This window comes from Mirounga angustirostris, unplaced genomic scaffold (assembly GCF_029215605.1).
Source record: "Mirounga angustirostris isolate CCGP_5_RB_7025 unplaced genomic scaffold, mMirAng1.0.hap1 SCAF_10, whole genome shotgun sequence".
In the NCBI taxonomy this organism is placed as follows: Eukaryota; Metazoa; Chordata; class Mammalia; order Carnivora; family Phocidae; genus Mirounga; species Mirounga angustirostris.
The window spans coordinates 93643403-93664300 of NW_026991718.1; the positions used below are offsets into that span (position 1 = coordinate 93643403).

General features: G+C 41.9%; 1 protein-coding gene and 1 pseudogene across 1 annotated transcript in view; one reads left to right on the forward strand and one right to left on the reverse strand.

Annotated features, from left to right (window-relative positions):
* The window catches only part of CFAP61 (cilia and flagella associated protein 61), a 304410-nt gene that overhangs the window by 276781 nt on the left and 6731 nt on the right, over positions 1-20898 (reverse strand). Inside the window, exons 2-6 of the mRNA XM_064572747.1 lie at positions 20234-20385; positions 10748-10898; positions 7121-7197; positions 6209-6276; positions 5853-5979 (exon numbers count right to left, since the gene is read on the reverse strand). Of these exons, the coding sequence (XP_064428817.1) occupies positions 5853-5979; positions 6209-6276; positions 7121-7197; positions 10748-10898; positions 20234-20376 (566 nt within the window). The 5' untranslated portion in view covers positions 20377-20385. The remainder of the gene's footprint in view (positions 1-5852; positions 5980-6208; positions 6277-7120; positions 7198-10747; positions 10899-20233; positions 20386-20898) is intronic.
* LOC123851510 (small ribosomal subunit protein uS17-like) lies at positions 19659-20138 on the forward strand (annotated as a pseudogene).

Here is a 20898-nt window from a genome sequence, read left to right on the forward strand (position 1 = left end):
TATACAACCAGGATTTGATCCAAAAGTCTATCTTGGCACACCGTCACTCCAGCTGGATTGTTAACCAGATTTTATTGGCTGGGTCACTTACCAAGACCCAAGAAGAGCAACAGTGAAGCTCCTAACTGCGCTATCCCTTCTTTTTGAATGCTTTAGGATTCTTGTAACTTAAGCCTCAGAACGTTCATTCCTATGAAATTGCTCAGAAGTCCAACTTAAGTGAATTTCAGAAAAGCATGAGGATGTCAAATGCTTAATAAAAGTAATTGCTTTAAAAGGTGAAAAGTTCGTGTTTAAAAACCACCAGTCTTATGTTTTAAAGCCCTAAATTGTCTTTCATCTATTTTACATAGCAATAATGTTGACACATTCTGGTTAACCTTTATTATCAGCAGAAAAGCAGCACTCTATTTTAGTCATTTTACAACACTGACTGACAGCACATAATCCTTTCCTGGCAAGTCCTCCCCCACACCCCCCGAAAGACTTGAAAAGGGTAGGTTTTCCCCAAGAAAGACTATTCCAACAGTTTTTCGGTCTGAGAACATCTCAAACCCACCACTGAGTACTAATCAAGCTCACTGTAAAGGAGTGTCCAGAAGCAGCAATGCTTTATTTCAAATATTACACAAAATATAGAACAATGACTTTAATAACTAGTGTCTAAGTGGAGGGGCAGATTACAGCACAATTTTCCACATGGGTAAATCAAAGAACTGGGACTGGGTATTACAGCGTTAATTCCCTGGTTCTGAACATGTTGCTAGGTAAACAGGGGAAGGATAATTACATCCTCAAACCCTTGTCTAGTCTAGTGTTTTAAGAACTGTGTTCTTCACTGTTAATTATCAGTGCAAGTAACTATTGATGAGACAGATGTCAAAAAATCAATGTGGGGGAAATAAGAGAAAAGAAGCAGTCTAAGAGGATGCACAGCCATGCTCATCTGACCTTGTGAAAAATCTTCTTTTTTCCTGCATCCTTAAGGAAGGGAAATGATCTACATAAGTACATTTTCTGGCTACCTGAAATTCTACACCTGCTAGTAACAAAACTCTGGACAGAGGGCTTCTTTAAATGTGTCATACTTCTCTACCTTCCAGCAAGGAAACCATCAATTGTCATAATGTCACCATTCCCTCATGAATTCACTACTGTATGCTAAATTGTCTTTTTATAAATGCCCCTACCTCCTTACAAAGTACCCATTGTCATCTCTTTGCCATCAGGACCGTATTCCTCTTGTGGCTTGCTACTTGCAGATTTTCTGTAGGCTGAGCAAGCAGGATGTGTCGCCGTCAGAGGCTGAAGGAGCAAGACCTCAAGGTCAGGAATTGGGAAGATTTAGTTCAGGCCAGGACAGCCTTGTCCCCTTGAAGGTTGTAGTCCATAACTCTAAAGTTTTCAAGGGCAAAGAAGGAAAGGAATGAAGGCCTGGGAAGAGAAACTAACTCAAAACCATCAGTTTACCACATGCTTACTAGGAGCCAGCACTGGCCTGGGCACAGCCTACACCTTTTCTCGAGCAACCTACATCCTGAATGGCAAGTGGGGCATCAGTGAGTAGATTAGCAAAGACGTCGACGGCCTTACTAAAAAATGAAAAAAATAGGTCATTTTTAGATACGCTGCCTCTGTACATGTCAGTTTCAGTATTAGATTTATATATCATTTTCTATTACAATAATAGATTATATAGAATTATCTAATTCTATAGGATTTACAATAATAGATAATAATACAATAACGTCTTGCCAAATATCTATGCTGGAACTACTTGAGCTTTAAAATTCCTCAAGAAAATGACAATTGCCAAGATCCAAATTTGGTATACTGCCTACACACTTTAAGAAAATAAGGACCTTCTGGGTTGGTGAATGCATGGAGATTGAGGGAGAGTAGCCCACCCAGAGAGGGCATGGAAGCTCTGCTCCCTTTCCCCACACCTCTCCCTGTGCATCTCTCCCATTTGACTAAAAAGAAAGTAAAAAAAAAAAATGGTTTTCTACAAGGAATTTTCTTCTCTCTTGTCCTAAACTAGGTGGATAATTTGTATCAATTTATTATAAAATATTGGTAATCTTGATAATCTTTTTTTTAGACACAAGCTGTCTGGATCTTAGAACGCAAAGTAAATGCTCTACGTGGATAGTAAAAATGAAATCACTTTACATTGTTTGCATAACGTTCATCATCTGTCTTCTCTTTGCTTCTTTGCTCTGGTCTTTGCTCCTTCATTACCAAACTTCTCTAAAGAGCAGTGGATATCCCCTTGCCTTCACTTTGTTACCTCTCATTTATTCAGCTCACTGCAATGTGATTTCCAAAACCCAACTCTGCCCTTCAAGGAGAGACAAGACCAGGGGGCTGGAAGTAGGGCACTGGTGACTAAGTGGCTGGAGGTAGGGCACTGGTCACCAAGTGCCCACTGTTGGCACAGAGGAGCCAAAGGGATGAGCTTGAGAGAAAGCTGAGGTCCAGGTCCTGGGAAGACAGAGTTCAGAGCCACGAGGACAAGAGAAAAAGAAGAGAAGCAAATCAGGATGGGGCAGGGAGACTGGGGGAGAGGCAGGCAGCCACCCTGCCTCTCACCCAAAGTTCACTCAACTTTTCCTTAATAGATAGAGAATTCTCCAAGTTATTATCATTTTTTTCTTAAATGAGTTTTGGTAGATTGTGTTTTTCAAGGAATTGGCCCATTTCATCTAAATTGTTGAATTTACAGAGCCCTTATCCTTTTATGTCTGTAAGATCTATAGTGGTATCACCTCTTTCATTTCTGATACTGGTAATCTGTCTTCTCTTTTTCCTTGGTCAGTTTGGCTAGAAGTTCAATTTTATTCAACTCCTCTGCATCTTTTTAAATTTCTAAGTCCAAAGGCCTCTTCTTTAGACTCAAATTATTTGATTTCCCTGCATCATTTGCCAGACTTATGAGTCTGACTTCTGTAAGACTCCTCTCCCTCTCTTCTATTTTGCTTATTATCATTAACAGCTCATTTTCACCTTTCAAAATTCTGCCCTAGGCCTCTGCTTTTTCACTTTAAAATCTCCTCCTCAATTGGACAATCTCCTTTATTTTCATGACCTCCTCCCTCATGAGAGGACCCGTGTTCCCACCTCCCACCTATCCATCTAATGCTATTATTTCTACTCTCAGCTCATGAACCCACCATCCCCACCCCCATACTTGAAAACCCGAGTCACTATTAACTTCTTCTCATCCTTCAGCTTCTCCATCTAGCTGGCAACCAAACTGCACTTTCCCCCTTAAACATTTCCTTGCATCCATGCACCCCCCACCCCCAACTGGATTTATTTGACTTGTCAGTGCCTGAATTCCAGCTAGGATCGTTTCTGGGCCAGACTGTTCTGTGCTCCTCCCTTATAAGCCACTAACCACACGAAAGTCAGTTATGTTTCACACCCAGCCCATATCATGCCTTTCTTCATCAGTGCTCGCTGCTGGCTCCAGGATAAAGCCTTTTCATTATAATTCTTCCTCTCCACCCTGTGAAAAGCAGCCACGCTTGCCTACTGCCTCCTAACAGACATTCCAAGTGCTTTCCTGCCTCCACAGCTTTGCCGAGTCTGTCCCTCTGACTAAACTCTGGCTCATCCTTTCTGACCAGATTCAGAGGCTACCTTCTCTGTGAAGCCTTATCTTAAATTTTTTTTTAAATTGAGACATAGTAACACATAGTAAAATGCACAGGTATTAAGTTGGGTGAGTTTTGGCAACTGCATGTCCCCTAATCAATACACAGAGCACTGCCATTGCCCCAGAATTCCAGTGTGTTCCTCCCAGCTGTAGTCTTCCCTCCACCAGAGGCAACCACTCATCTGCTCTCTATCTGTACAGATTGGCCATTTGCACATCACACAAGAGGAGTCAGTAGTATATGGTCTTTGTTTCTATGTCTGCCTTCTTTCACTCAGCATGAACTGAGATTAATCGGCCCTACTGTGTCTATAAGAAGTTCATTGCATTTCATTGCTGAGAAGTATCCACTGCATGGATGCACCACAGTCTGTAAATGTAAACATTTACTTGTTGATGGATATTTAGATTTGGGGATGTGGGTGGGCACAGAGGTTCTGTATGAAGCTGTCTCCCTCTTTCTCTGTCCTTTCCTTTTCTAAGCCACCCAGCATTATAGTTTATTGTAGGCTGGGTCTGTCTTCCCTATTTAACTTAATATTTTTTAAAGGTTTTATTTATTTATTTGAGAGAGAGAAATAGCAAGAGAGAGCACGAACAGGGGGTGGGGAGAGGGAGAAGCAGACTCCCCGCTGAGCAGGGAGCCTGATGTGGGGCTTGATCCCAAGACCCTGGGATCATGACCTGAGCTGAAGGCAGATACCTAATCAACTGATCCACCCAGGCGCCCCTATTTAACTTAATATTAATAATATTTCATTTCCTTGGGCACTTACATGTGACTGGAAGTGTGCTAAGTACCTGTACTAACTACTTAGTACATCCATCAGCTTATCCAATCATTGCAACAATCCCATGCAGTAGACAATGCCCTGATACCCACTGACAGTGATAAAACTGAGGCCTAAAGAGGCCAAGTTTCTTTTTTAAGTTAACCCATTGGGTGAGTAGTTGAATCAAGATCAGAATCTAGATCTCATGCCATTATTGCAAATTCTTTTTTTTTTTTTAAGATTTTTATTGACTTATTTGTCAGAGAAAGTGCGCACAAGCAGAGGGAGTGGCAGGCAGAAGGAGAAGCAGGCTCCCCACAGAGCAGGGAGTCTGATGCGGGACTCGATTCTAGGACCCTGGGATCATGACCTGAGCCGAAGGCAGACGCTTAACCAACTGAGCCACCCAGGCGTCCCTCGTTATTGCATATTCTTAACAATTATGCCATAATACTACAGGACTGGTAAATAGTAGGCTCTCACTTTTTAAAAATTTAAATTTAATACTTTCTAAAGAAATACAGCATTCATGACAACAGTTGACCCAGGAAGACACAATTTATTCTTCACTGATAAAACCATGCAACCACCCTTGTAAAATGATTTCATATGCACTTTTATTCCAAAAATCCCTTTTATTTTGCTCACAACTTTGTAAGTCAGAAATCTGGGAGGACTCAGTTGGGTCAGTCCTTGCTTGGGGTCTCTCCTGTGGCTGCAGTCACATGTCAGCTGGGCTCCAGACATATGGGGGCTCTCCTTGGCTGGACATCCACAATGGCTCATTCACATGGCTGGCAGTCTATGCTAACTGTCAGTGGGAGCCATGCTAGGGCTGTCGACCCCAGGGCCAACATGTAGCCTCTCCAGCACAGTGGTCTCCTAAGATCCCCTTGTAGGAATAGCTTGCAGGATGTAAGATGGTGTTGCAGCCATTTTTGGAAAAGAGAATCTGCCAGAGCCATCTTCTTAAGGCTGCTGAACTTTGGGTCATGTCATTGGGCCCATTGACGGTAAAGACCTTCAACTTCCAAAACTCCTCTTTGGGGTCAATGTCAGAAAATAGGTGGGCTTTACTGGGAAAACTAAACAGGCGGATTTATTTTTACATTTATTTGAAAGTTATTTCACCCACTGTGGGGCCAAGGATTGCGTGTTTTCAGAAACCCAATTAAGTAGTAAATGTACAACTTTGTTGGCCACATAGCACCACATGAGTCTCATCAGATATTTAGTCCTGTAAGTTATGTCAGCAAGGGGAACTGAAAATATCTCCAAATAAAGTTACTTACGGGCATTAAAAAATAATTTAATCCAAGCTATAAACACTCACAGTATGAACTGGCAATTTCATGGCTCTTTGTAAGGTAAGTGTCCCGGTAAACCTGAGGTTGGAAAAGGCACTGCTCCAGGCTTACCTGGCGTTGCGGACATGCAGCTGAGGGTAATGGTTGTGCCTGTGACATATATGCACGGCAAAGTCCTCGTCATACGTCAGACTTGGAATGTTCCCCACTTGCTCAAACACAGTTATGAGAGTCGAGCCTAAATCATGGAGACATTTCTTTGTCATTTTTACCAAGGAATAACTTTCGTACTACAGAACAAAATGTAACTTCCATTCTAAATTGTATTTTAATTGTTACGATCAAATAGGCACGTGATACGTTTAGGACCTGGAGACCATTCTTATTCCCATTCCCCAAAGTGCCATTTTAAGCGTGAGTTTCCTATGTTGGCGACTGGGGACAGGAGGTGGTTGCGTAGACCTTACCTAGGCTCATGTAGGATGGCACTATGAGGAATATGAAGTGCAGTTCTGGCACTGCCTTAAACACGGTCCTGGCAAGGGGAAGAGAGGGCGGGACAGGTGTTAATAGCAAAGAAATCCCATTAGCTGGCACTGCGTGAGACACATGCCTTCACTAAAAACATCAGATGTTCATAAATCCACTTGGGCTCCTCTGCTCCCTGCCTGCAAAGGCAAGAACATCTTCAAGGCAATTTCTTTTCCTTCTCTACATTTCTTTAAATTCCAACCAGCCTCTTTTCTGTCTGTTTCATGGAGGTAGAGAGAAGAAAGAGTGTCATATTCACATGGCACGCCAGATTTCTGCTGACATTAACCTTTGACCCAGCATCTGGATGGTGTGGTGTGACATTACAAAGTGACTTGAAAGCTGAGGCCACCACCCCCAAATGTCTGTGCAGGCTGGCAGAGACACAGCACCATCACCTGGTAGCCTGACTGATCAAATTTCGACACTCCAGATTATTCAGGATGCTTCTGCAGTCTGTCAGGTTAATAAACATTTCTAAAGATAAGATTGAGGAAAACTATTTTTAGAAACATGCAAACTTATGATACTTTACTCTTCCTCCCCAAATCCATTTTTTTTAAACGACTGCACTACATGTTTGCCTCAATGATGGTAGTGAAAGATGTGTTGACTCAAAGAAATAGATTGTTTTCTTTCAGAAATATCACTGCTGTTCAACATAGAGGCTTTAATACAGCCCTAAGTTACAAACAAATTAAACACCTCAAAGAATTTCGTGTCCTTTGAAAATATTTTCAAACTAGGCACATAGTCTCTTTCATGTCATTTTGGCATTAACATGTCTTGTCTACGGTGCTGCTGGCCAGTCCCTTGACATCGCTGTCTGCAAGACCCCAGCCACTCACCGAATAATCTCTCTGCAGCAGCCAACGGAATACTCATCCACAGCCACAAAGAGGTGCAGGAACAACGTGTTCAGAGGCTGCACAAGAAAGCAGAACATGATTAAAGGCTGAGGCAGCATTCGGGCCATGTCAGAGCAGGGTGGGAGGTGGGGGGGAGGATTTGGGGGGTGGCCATAGGCTCAGAGCTGCCCGGTTTGGGGGGTGATATTTCATGTCTGTAGTGATGAGACACCCAGGCAGCATTCGAGCTATCTTACTGACTCCATTTGCTGCCTTGTCCTCCGAGCTTAGAATTATTCCAGGAAACAGGGATTGTAAATGAGTCCAATGCATCCAGCCCTTCTTCCTGCCCTCACGAATGGGGCTAGGGGCAGGGAAGTGCCTGCAGGGGAGTGAGATCGATTATTAACTCAGTAGTCTTGTCCTCGGGGGTGTCTATGCCAAGTGAAAGACAATCACCCATTCCCCAGGGCTCTTGAGTCAGCAGCTGCTGTTCTATTCAAGTGACACAAGAGAAAGATTCTCTTATGAATTTGAAGGATGGAAGGCAGATGCCACGTTATGAATCCAATAGCTTGTTTTGTTCAACATTCCCAGAGTCAGAATCAAATATTACTCCTGGGAGCCAGAAAACCTGAGAGCTGGAAACTCAAAGTAGCAAGACTGGAACAGGACTTTAGGTTAAATCTTTCCAGTTTTTAAAGAGCTTTGTCTCCTAACTTCTGAAGACATTTTAAGTGGTCTCAAAAATGAGCAGTTATTTTGTACATCCACACATTGGTCTGCCTAACTCAGTACCCCAGTGTTTATGGGCAAATCTTCAAATTCCAGAGATAATGCAAATGTGAGGTGGTTAACCGGTGAGGGTGGTGCTTGCACCTAGAAATCAGGACAACAAGAGTGCTTTCTGTGTTTCTTGTCTTCTGAGCAATTTTATAGACGGCCTTGGGTTACCACCTGCACATTCGTGTGCCTTGGTCTCCCCTCCTGTTGGATAGTGCATGCCTTAGAAATACTCAGAAGGGGTGTTTATCAGACATAAAACGGCAAGAGAAGAATCATGAGTTTGGTTCAGGAGCTTGAAAACTCCCAAAAGGCAAACAATACAAACCCTACAGTCCAGATAGCAATAGCCACAGCACCACTGTGAGCACTTTCCATGTGTTACCTGCTGATCCCACAACCACCTTACTTAACATCTGCTGTACATTCTCAACAGGACTAGTCTAAGGAGTACACAGATTATTATTTGGCTGATTTATCTTCCAAATTCTCTCTTCCATCAAAAATACTACAATTCAAGTTTTATTCTTTAGCTTTAAGATAAAAAGCATTACTTCAGTTGCAAATACCCCTGGGATAAGTAATACATTAAGCCTTAAGGCTTTATACCAATGCTGCCAATAACAAAATAACTTGAGCCACAAATACAAGCAGGATATGTAATTTTCTAGTAGACATAAAAAAAGAATAAAGATATATACATAAAATTAATTTTCAATATATTTTATTTAACCTAACATACTTAAATATCATTTTGACAAGTAAAATAAAAATTGTGAGATATTTTACACTCTTTTTTCCTACTAAATATTTGAAATTAAGTGTATATTTTACACTTAACAGCACATCGTAATTCAGACTAGTACATGTCAAGTACTCAATAGCTACATATAGCTGATGGCCACCATACTGGATAGCTGAGCTCTATACTGCCGAAGGGGTTTAAAAGTAGTTCAAAGAGAAACAATCTTAAGAGAACAAGCAAAGAAACAAAAGGGGAATGAATTTATGAATAAGGGTGTTAATTTATGATGTTTGATAAGGTAATATCATGACCCTAATACAAACATCAAATAAGCGCATGTCAGAGATTTATTCAACCCATCAATTAAGGAGGTGATCAGTGGGATGATAAAAACAATTTGCTGCACTTGAGGAGCTGGCTACTTTAGGTATTTTAATGAGGGAATGTTAGAATAAGATTGCTAGGCTAGATACAAAATAGTTAATGTCCTACAAGGCCATAAACCATAAATTCTGAGGTGATCTCTTCCACCAGACAGAAATTATTCACATCTCCAATGGACAAAAATCAAAGTTAATCACTGTTCCTGTAGAACTGTACAATAGCCTGGTCAATAGAAAATCAATCAGAGATACAAGCATTGGACTGAAAGCATCTTTTTGGCCTATTTCCAAGTTTGAGATAATTTTTCTGAAAATGTAACTGGGTGTATAGAGTAGCGAGGAAAAGGAGAAGCAAAGGACAAGGGGAAGACATTACTTAGTTGAATAAATGCTAGATGATGTGTTGGGGTGCACGTGGGCATGTATGTGTGTGCACATACACGTGTATACGGGGAGGTGAACTCACTCATTCACGCAATTGGCATTCCCTAGGGCTCTGGGGACACACTCTTGAATTCCACTGACAGGCAAGCATGCAACCCACAATCATGGCCTCTAGCTCTCCACAGAACTGGAGCCATATGCAGGCCTGGCTCTAGCAGGCTGAGGGCAGAGAAAGCTCAGACTCAGCACCAGCTACCAAGTCAGGTTGCCAACAGGTTGTAATGTGCCCACATTTGATGAAGACATCAAATGAGCCAGAGTCCACAAGGGCACCTCGAAAATTACAGAGTGCAACAGGAATCTGAGGCTCTATTATCACTGTTATGGGAGCAAAGGTATAAAGGCAGGTGCCCTCCCAACATATCAAAGACTTCAGACACTGAGCCTAAGTGTCCATTGATGGATGGATAAAGAAGATGTGGTATACATACATACATACATACACACACACACACACACACGCACGCACATATATACACATACAATGGAATATTACTCGGCCATAAAAAATGAGATCTTGCCATTTTTGACAAGATAGATGGACCTAGAAGGTATTACGCTAAGTGAAATAAGTCAGGCAGAGAAAGACTAATACCAAATGATTTCACTCATATGTAGAATCTAAAACACAAACGAACAAACAAACAAAAAAAGCCAGAAACAGACCCATAAATACAGAGAACAAACTGGTGGTTGCTAGAAGGTGGGGGGATAGGCAAAATGAGTGAAAGAGAGTGGGAAGTGCAGTTCCAGTTATGGACTGAATAAGTCACGGGGATGAAAGGTACAGCATAGGGAATATAGTCAATGGCATTGCATTGTATAGTGACAGGTGGTAGCTACACTTGGGGTGAGCATAGCATAACATATAGAGCTGTCCAATCACTGTCGTACACCTCAAACTAAGGTAACATTGTGTGTCAACTATACTTCAATAAAAAAAAGACTTTGGGCACTGATGCTGGGGACACAGCGTGAAGACCTGAGAAGCACACATCTGGGCTCCCACTAGTCCTCCCAGTAGAGGTGACCAAGGCCTTGCCACCAGCTGACTGATCTGGCTATTACCTTCCTTTCTGCATCCTCTCTGGCCTCTTGCTCTTAGACTCACCTTTCTTCCTCGCTAGCTAACTTTGTTTCTAACTGTCATGATGTCACTTTCTGTCGTGAGTTTGGAACTGCTCAGTCTCAAAACTGGAAAGACATGTGCAAACACAGGGCTTCCCTTCAAAATTAAGGCTGTTCTAATAAGAACTGTGTGTAATTGCTTACTGTGCATGGGATTTCACTGTCAAGCTCCCGGAACACAGATACCCAGTTGTCCTGATTGGAGACATTCCAGTTGGGATAGTCCACGAAGGTAGCCTGGGCCATGATCGCCTCCTTGTCATTGCAGAGGGTAACAGCAAGGTTTGCCTTTTCCCTGCAGAAATGATTAAAACCGCACACATGACTAAGATTACCAAAAGGGAGATGATGAGGTTTATTTTTTTTTCCCCTCCTTCAGCTACTGAAGCCTAGCAACCACTGCATAAGGTATGAAACCTTTGGAAGAGGTGGGAAAAATGTGGCAGCAACTTTGAGAGCACATCTTTCAGGACATCTGGGGCTACCAACTAAATTTTTATTGAAAATTACATTTTGGGGGTGCCTGGGTGGCTCAGTCAGTTAAGAGTCTGCCTTCGGCTCAAGTCATGATCCCGGGGTCCTGGGATCGAGCCCCGCATCAGGCTCCCTGCTCAGCAGGAAGCCTGCTTCTCCCTCTCCCACTCCCCCTGCTTGTGTTCCTGCTCTCGCTATCTCTCTCTCTGTCAAATAAATAAATAATCTTTTTTAAAAAGATGGAAATTACATTTTGTTAGAAAGGTGTTATATTTACATGAAGTGTCCAATACCCTTCCCTTGAAATTGGCTGGGGAAATTGTATGACTGTCATTTTCCCTATACTTCCCATGTAGTCAATTCCACTGTGTTGGCCTAAACATGTAAAGTTAGAGTGGCCAACTGTCCCTGTTTACCTGAGACTGAGATGGTCCCCAGGACATGGGACCATTAGGGCTACAGGTCCTGAGCAAGCTGGAATGAGTTGGTCACCTATGCAAAGCAGTGAAGCTGAGAGTTTAGCCCCACCACCTCTGTGAGCTATCTTAACCAATTTCTCCAAACTCTGAGCCCAATTCCCTGGGCTGCTGGATTTTTACGGGATGTGAGTATCTATCACCTGGTCCAGCGGCAGAAGTGGAGACCCTGAGGGGTCTCGCTTAAGCCAAGGCAACCCAGCAAGTTAAAAATGACAAGGGTGGAGAAGCAGGTCTTCCAACTCTTATTCTGGTGGCTGTCCCAAAGGGACATCCTGATGGTCCTTCCCAACCGCTCCCCTGGCATGACAGCAAGAGCTCTGGAGAACCATTTGTATAGACATTGAGATGCCGTTTTCACTTTTTCAGCTGAGTGGAATCTACTGGTATCTTAAGTTGGAGGAAAAAAGATTTAAATGTTCCTTCAAAAAACAAAGGCATAAGTTACCCACATTCCTTAGTAAGGGGCCTAAGAGGATAGCATGTAACTGAAGGAGGAGAAAAGATAATGGAGAGCATAGAAAGTTCCATATGCTTTCCACTTACATTTTCATCATAAAACAAATTGTGACTGCAATCGAAAACAGAAAGTACTCACAAGAAGAGAAAAAATTATTGGAAAAGTCATCCTTCATACCACTTCCCATAGGTAACCAAACAGTGTCAATATTTTGGTGTCTATCTCACCAGACTCAATCTCTTTTTTGAGAAAAATTATACAATGAAATGTACTTTGTGTGTTTTTAAAAATGGAATCACATAACCCATACTGTTTGTAGTCTGCTTTCTTTCCACTTGACAGCATACCATTTTACTAGAGTCACTCACCAAAGAGCAATCTCTCACACACATGCACTTCCTGTACTTCATTTTTTCTTCATTCAATCGGTTCACTTTTGGCTTAGATGATTTCAATAGGAAATTTGCAACAACATCATAAATGGAAAACTGGTATCCCTTGCTATAAAACAGAATATGAACCATAAAAATCAAGATACACATTTAGAACAAAACTTGTTCTTGGGTGTATCAAGACAAATCACCTTGGGTACCAGCAGAGGTACGGACATCTTTGGGAAACACTGTGCTAGGCATGCTGATCTCAGCACCTACAGCCACTGTCCCCCTTCATAGGAGGTCCACTCTTCAGCCATAGGAGACTTCCTCTGGGTGCACCTGCTGCAAGGGCCCTGCCCTAGCACTGGCTATCATGGAAAGAAGATAGCAGACTGCCCTCAGGTCCCAAGAATACACTATCTGCACATTAGCTCATTAGCAAAAGGATGCAGTCCCCCAGTCTCTCCATTCTGATTCACTGAAGCTCTGCCCCTCTTCCCACTCCAGCTCCCTCCAGCTCCTGATCCTCTGGGCTCCTCTGCCCCAGGCTCCCAGAGCCATGACCTACTGCTTCACAGTGACAGTCCTCACTCTAATTCAGATGAGAAAATGCCCAGGGCACAGGACCCGGCAATAGTGGTGGTGATGGTGGAGGAGGAATTGGGCAAGAGCTGGGATAAGGCAGCTGCCTTCCCCTCAGGGAAACAAGGGAAATGTGTTCCTGGAATCCCAATTTGAACTTGAAACACATTTATCCATGGGAACCTAGGGTAGTGGTTGGGTTCCATAGTACAATTAGCACAGTACTATATCACACAGACATTATAGATTAAACAGGCTTTTGTGGGTTGGCCTGGGAAGCCAGCCATGAATAACGTCGTTTTAATGGGAAAATGCACTTCAATTTCCAAATGGCTGAGGGCAAGAAAGTAACTTTTGTAGCATTATCCTTTTGTATGTATAATTTCCACTTCTTATTACCTCTTAACATTAGCCCTCTATGGGACAGATAAAAAATCACTGTAGGAAAAAAGAAGGGAGAGGAGGAAAAAGGTAGGGGAAGAGGCTTGTTTTTAAAAGTTGGATTTAGAATTCTTCTTTGGAATAAGCCAAATCAGAAAAATACACATATACACACACGTATATATTTCACACAAAATAAGTTAAAGCTCAAGAATATTATCCAGCAAGCAAAATCAGAGTTCTTTTCATTAAAGTAATGTCTCATTTGTTCACTTGGTTTAGCGAATTTTCCAAGTTCAGCCAAAACTCATTTTATTTAACTACACTTGATGGAAATTTTGAGTGAAACAGTATCCCCATTTTCTGCCTTATTAAGCAGCACGAATGGCACAGATCTGGGTGTTTCCAGAGCCTGTCACAGTTTTCTCTCCCCTCCCGGCTCCCTGCACCGTGACACGTGCACTTGATGTGGCCGATTACTTTGGCCCTGTCCCCACTCATCTGCTATGCCCAATCCGCTCATTTTCTCCCCTACCATTTAACAGGGTTTTTAGGTGAGGTCAGTTGTATTCATTCCTGTATCTGTGACTGAGCCGGGAGGTAATATAATGAAATGCAGTAACACCAGGAAAGAAACCACTGTTTTAGAAATGCTTGTAAAATGGGTCTCTGAGCTTTGCGTTTGGCCTGGCAAGGGGATGGGAGTTACCTAACAGGAAAAATGAAAGGCTGCATGGTCCAGGCAGACACTGATGAAAATGTAAATTTACTTTTACTTCTGAAGATATGCTGGTTTCTGAGGCAGGTCACAACCTTTTTAGTTATTAGGATCCCATTTTAACATTAAAAAAAACTTTCACTCACTCCTACATGGCATAAATTATGCTTTTCATATCTGCTAATTCAGAAAATACATAAACACATGAGATCTGTGGATTCGAGGTACCCTGACAGCCACTCCAAGGCCCAGCAGCGTTGTGTGAAGCTCACCTTCAGAAACAACTGGCTGTCAAGAACTTTCAGGTAATTAGTATGTGACTGTGTACAGGATTTGAGAAAACAGATTTGTGGGAAGGTTTTTGAAAAAAATCTGTAGAAAGGCCCCAGTTGTAACCCCACCTCCATCCCCCATGCCATGCTCTGAAGACCTCTAAAAGGATGGGCCCTTGACAACTGATCACATGGATCACTGGGGATCACACGGACAGCCCAACCACATCCCCTCCTGCTCCGGCCAACTGTGACACACGTCACCCCAGGAGGGGCAAGTCACAAGTGCACATCTGCTACCAAGCTGGGGGTTTATAATTCCTTTGTATGCAGAAATTTATTCACATGGTAAAGATTCAAGACTCATTAAGGTGTATAGTGGCCCCCTGCCACTTGCTTTTCCATCTCAGAGGCAATCATGCCTCCCTTTGTACCATGTTCTGCAGCTTATTGATTTCTTTTAACAATATATATGGAAGAGAATTCCATCGTACTCAGAAAGCAGTGCCTCATCCTGTTCTACGGCTGTGTGGTTGCTGAGAAAGGAAGGAAAGGAGAATAACAGAAAGCCTGCCTCTTTCTGACCCTAGTCCCTGCTCCCTTATAGGCAAAACCACAGGGAAGGGGAAAACTAGCTATGAGCACCTCCTAGGAGCTAGGCACTGCCCTGTATTTAACAAATATTCTCACCATCCCACTCATCCTGTAAATTAGGTATAAACTGTCCATTTCACAGACGAAGATGCTAGGGCTTAGGCAGGTTATGCAAAGTCACATGGCTAGTAGTGGATTTATTCATTAATGCAACAAACATTTCTTGAATACATACCAAGTGCTAAGCTTTTTTCCAGGCTCTGGGCACAGAGTGGGAAACAGGGAAAAATCCCTCCCCTCATGGAGCTGACGTTCTAGTGAATGGAGACAGGCCAATTTTCAAAAACAAAAACAAAAAAACACCAAAAACTGAAATGCACAGAATGTCAGGTGGGGACAAGTGTTGTGAAGAACAATAGGGGGAAGAGGATGCACAGGTGCACTTCCAGGAGAAGGCAGCATTTGAGGTGCAATGGAAACGCCTCTGTAACTGTAGGATGAGGCACACATATGCCTGGAGTGCTCCAGGAAAAATAGAGGAACTCAGTGGAGCTCAAGGGAGGTGAGGTCAGAAGGGAAAAGGGTTTTGAGCACATGACAGACCAGGGGAGGGTTTTGAGCAGAGCACAACAGAATCTGGTTGGTGTGAACAGTGTTGTTCTGGATATTATGTTAAGAATAATTTGCTGGGGCTGGGTCAGGGGAGAGGGGGTGTTGGGCAAGGGCTGACGCCAAGGTGGAAGAAGAGACCAGAGAGGGGCTATTGAAATACTCGAGTGTGAATGCTGGTGCCTTGTACCTCATCTCAGCAGAAGTGAGGTGGAAAGAAGAGGCCAGGTTCTGGATGTATTCTGAAGGTAGAGCTGACAGCTTTGCTGGTGTGGGAGGTAAGAGCAAGAGTGAAGGTGACACCAAGGTTTTTGGTCCAAGCAAGTGAAAGTTTGGAGCTGCTGGGGTTACCGAAATGGGGAAAGTATGGACAGAGTAGTTTGGAGGCAGGTGATGATCTTGCTGGGTGTGAAGTACCTACTAGATATCCAAGGGGTGACATCCATCAGGAAGCTGGATAAATGAATTTGGAATCTAGGAGACTCCGTCAACAATGTTAGCTGTTTTTCACATTTAAATCATAAATTCACCCAGAATTGGCTTTTTTTTTCTTTCTTTTCTTTCTTTTTTTTGTTTGTTTGTTTGTTTGTATGACAGGAGGTTGATCTTTACATTTATTCTCTTCTCCACATAGGCAACAAATTGTGCCAGCACCATTTATTGAATGGTTCATCCTTTCCCCACTGGCTTGGTCATCAGGTTTTCATATATGTGTGGGTCTCTTTCTGGGATCTCTAATTCCTTGGCCATTACCATACTGTCCTGATTACTATACCTATAATGAGTTTTTAGTTGGGCAAATCTCCCCACCTTATTTTTCTTCTTTCAAATTGCTCTGGCCGTTCGCTCTCCCATATAAACCCATACCCATATTGTCAACTTCAACAAATAATCCTATTAGGATTTTGATTGGAGGAGAATTGACTCCTTTATGTTATTAAATATTCCTATCCAAGTATGTGGTATACCTCTTCCTTGATAGAATAGGTCTTCCTTGATGTCTTTCAATAGAAATTAATAATTTACCCATAATAGGCTTGGATGTGTGGTTTCTGGGAAGGAAGGGGAATACCTTTTAATCCTACCCTCCTCTTGAATAATACTTTAAGAGTACTCTCTTTTTTTTTATTTTTAAGATTTTTTATTTACTTATTTGACAGAGACACAGCGAGAGAGGGAACACAAGCAGGGGGAGTCAGAGAGGGAGAAGCAGGCTTCCCACTGAGGAGGGAGCCCGATGCGGGGCTCAATCCCAGGACCCTGGGATCATGACCTGAGTCAAAGGCAGACGCTTAACAACTGAGCCACCCAGGCGCCCCAAGAGTACTTTCATTCTAATCATGCATCTGCCAATTTATCTGCTATTTTTGTTCTGTATTTTACCTAAGTTATTATTTATATCTTATAACTTACTATTTACATTTAGTGTCTATATTAGATTAGTCATTATCATCACTGCTTTATGTAAGTTTGATTTTTTTCTTAGACTTACCAACATATTTGCGCATATATTTGTTTACTTTTTTCTATCTTTGTCTTTCCAGCTGAGATATTCTTCTTTCTGCAGAGTATATTCTGAGGAATTCCCTTTATTCAGGGTTCATTGATAAACTAACCCAGTTTCTGTTGGCCTGAAAATGCATTCATTTTCCTCTAGGTATTGAAAACCCGTTTCCCTGGGTATACAATTTTAGTTTGGTGTTATTTTCTCTCCAATACTGAAGATATTCTACTATCTCTGGCTATCATTGTTGCTAGTGAGAAATCATTATTAGTCTAATCTTCAGTTGTTTGCAGGTAATTTGTCTTTTCTCTCTGACAATTTTTCAGATCTTCTCTCTAGCTCTGGCATTTTGCTCTGTCATTATGATGTGCTTAGCTGTGGGTTTCTCTGTACATTTATCCTATTTGGGTTTCACTGAGTTTTCCAGATCTAAGCATTGGTGCTTTTCAACAATCCTGGAAAGTTGTCAGCCATAATCTCTTCAAATATTGCCTCTTTTACTTCCCATTGTCTCCTTTTAGAAATCTGATTAGACCCAACTGTAACTGTTAACTGTTCCATTCTTACTTTTTTGCCTTTGTCTCTTTGTGCTGAATTCTAGATAATTCATTGGCATCAGTCTTCCAGTTTGCTACTTGCTACTTCTATCTTCAACTGTGTCTGTTCTGATGTTTAATTCATCCAATGAGCCTTTTAATTTTAACTACATTTTCATTTCTGGATGGTTTATTTGACTTTTTTTCAAATCTCACTATTAATTTTTATGGGTCTATTTAAATGTATCTTTTCACTATAAGACATAGTAAGCACAGTTATTTTCTATTCTCTGACTGACTTAACATCTGAAGTCTTTGAGGGTCTGATTCTGTTATATCTTTTATTGTTGGTTCTCCCTAATGGTGCATGTTTCCTTATATATTTGTGATTTTTTTTTTTAAAGATTTTATTTATTTTTTTGAGAGAGAGAGAGAGAGAACACATGAGAGGGGGGAGGGTCAGAGGGAGAAGCAGACTCCCTGCTGAGCAGGGAGCCTGATGCGGGACTCGATCCCGGGACTCCAGGATCATGACCTGAGCCGAAGGCAGTCGCTTAACCAACTGAGCCACCCAGGTGCCCCTATATTTGTGATTTTTGACTGTGCGTGCATATCACTTAGAACTCTATCTCGGTGCATTATTTGAAGTCTGAGTTGAAACTCCATCCTTCAGACCTGATTTGTGTTATTGCAGCCAATTTCCTGGACACACTACTAATCTGCGACCACTTTTAATCAAATTCCCCACTTTATTTGCTTTATTCCGTCTACTGGTAAACATAGTTTTTGTCTGAAAATGCAGTAATTATTTAGGAAGTTTTGAAGTTTTGGGGGGCCACACAATGAGCTTGGACCTTAAATCAGGACATGCTCACAAATTCTTAAAGGCTTTGTCCCTGTTTATTCCATGCTGAGGTTGAAAAGGCTACTTCCCTTACTGTCCTGGCTTCAGCAGTGGGTTTATGTCTCATTCATCCTTAGAATGAGCAACCCCGTTTTATACAAAAGGATCTAATACTTCCCTCCTTAGGTGGAGGGAATATATATCTTTTGTTCTTTGCAAAGCTGTCAAAACAGAAGCAGGAGGTTTCTAGAATGCAGCAAAAATCCTCAAGAAGGTGGCACTTGTTCCTGCTGTTTTCCAAAAGTTTCTGATTTCATTTTGATAATGTTCTCTGCACAGTCTTTAACTTTTGTGTTGTGTGTGTGTGTGTGTTGTGTGTGTGTATCGACATGATGTTTCCATCCAGAGGACATCATTACGGTGTTTAATCCACCATAATGTCAAAAAATGGAATCATTGAATTGATATACACATTTTTAAAGCATTTTATACATGTTGCCCTGCTGCTCTCCCACAAAATTGTGTCCATTTGCATTACATTCATCAGTGCGATAATCAGAAGCTATAAATTTTAATGTCTTAGGCGGGCCTTAGTTTAAACATTTCAATTATATTTAATATGAAGCTTTATAAAATCCAAAATACTGAGCTTTTATCTTTTTCAATAAAAATAATAAGGAATAGATTATAGAATGTTTACATTCTAGTGTCCAAAAAAAAAAAAAAACCCAAGGGGAAAAAATCTATGCATATTTTGAAGTTTAGAAGACCATTTTAATAGCAATGGTTAAGAGCAAATCTGGGCTTTGTCACTTACTAACTGCTTGACCTTGGGCAGGCCTCCATTTTCTCATTTGTAAAATGGGCAAGATAGTGGCCATCTCAGAGTTGTAAATAAGACAATACTGGTAAAGCACAGCACCTGACAGAAAATAAGTTCTCGAAACTAGCAGCAGATATTATTAATTTACCCCAAGTGACTCTACTAGTGGGTGGGGCAGTTGAGATTTGAACTCAAGTTTGCCTGAATCCAAAACCCATGAGAAACCCTTTCAATTTGCAGGTTATGAGACTTAGAGATTGGTTGTTCCTGGAGATCTCCTGCTCAGCAGGACAGATTTTCTTGCTGTCCATTTCCTCACCATAAAGCCCCATAAGATAAGGAGTGGGATCCCTTCCTCATGTGTGATAAAATTGATAAACAGCCTTTCTTCAGGTGGCTGGGAAGATGGAAGACATTCAGACTGAGCGTGCCTGTCAAAAGCAGCCAACCATCTTTCAAAATAAGAAGAGGGCCCCACTTGGAGAAACTGGCAAGGAGAAGCTCCCACCATACTACAAAAACATCAGTCTAGGCTTCAAGATGCCCAAGGAGGCCACAGAGGGCACCGATATTGTCAAGAAATGCCTCTTTACTGGTAATGTCTCCATCCGAGAGTGGTCTGGTGTGGTGACCAAGATGAAGCTGCACAGAACCACTGCCATCTGCTGGGACTACCTCTGTGACATCCAAAGGTACAACTGTTTTGAGAAATGCCACAAAAACAGGTCTGCGCACCTGTACCCCTGCTTCAGGTGAACACGGGATGTCCAGATTGGTGACACTGTCACAGTGGGCAAGTGCTGGCCCTTGAGCAAGACTGTATGCTTCACTGTGCTCAAAGTCATGAAGGCCACTGGCACCAAGAAGCAATTCCAGAAGTTCTGAGACCAGACATCTGCCCATACCCCCGAAGAAAGTAATTTTCCCAGTTAAAAAAAAAAAATGATAAACATTCTTGGCTTGCTTAGCGATATACTTACAGAAGATAGATGATATTAAGCCTCCCAAACAACTTCTGGGTAAATTTTCTAATGAGGTTTTTAATACAATAAATATCCTGTGATTCTGTTCTTCGGCAATGAACCACTTCTACCTTTCCTCTTGGAGAAGTGAGCACTGACATTTTTTTTTCCTGTCCCAAAAAGAGAGAAAACAGCCCACCATTAATCTGAGATGAGAAGCCAGTCTGGTTACAGTACTTACAAAATCGGACATTAATTCAATTTCTGTATGGTCAGAGTGAACATGGTATTTGAGCGCTGGTGGTACACATGTTCCCCTGGGGGTCGGCTGTGACGACTGTCATCACAAACTAGCCACATGTTTCTCTCTAGGAAAATGATGTTTCTGAGAATTGGCCCATCTAGAATTTTCTGCAACTGTACTCTTTGTTCCCAACAAAGCTGCTTTAATATTCTAACAATAGGATTGAAAAACATTGAAAGGAGTTATTTACTGATTCAGAACCCTTTTTATTTAATTGGCCACCATGGCATGTGGGCAAGAGTTATAGGGGAAATACTGGCAGCTTCTACCCATGTTCCAAATAGAGTTCCCCAAACTGGAGCCCTGAAAAGCAACAGTCCTGAGAGAGGTTTTGAGACCAAAAAAAAGTTCTATGGTCAATTAAGTGTAGGAAATGCTG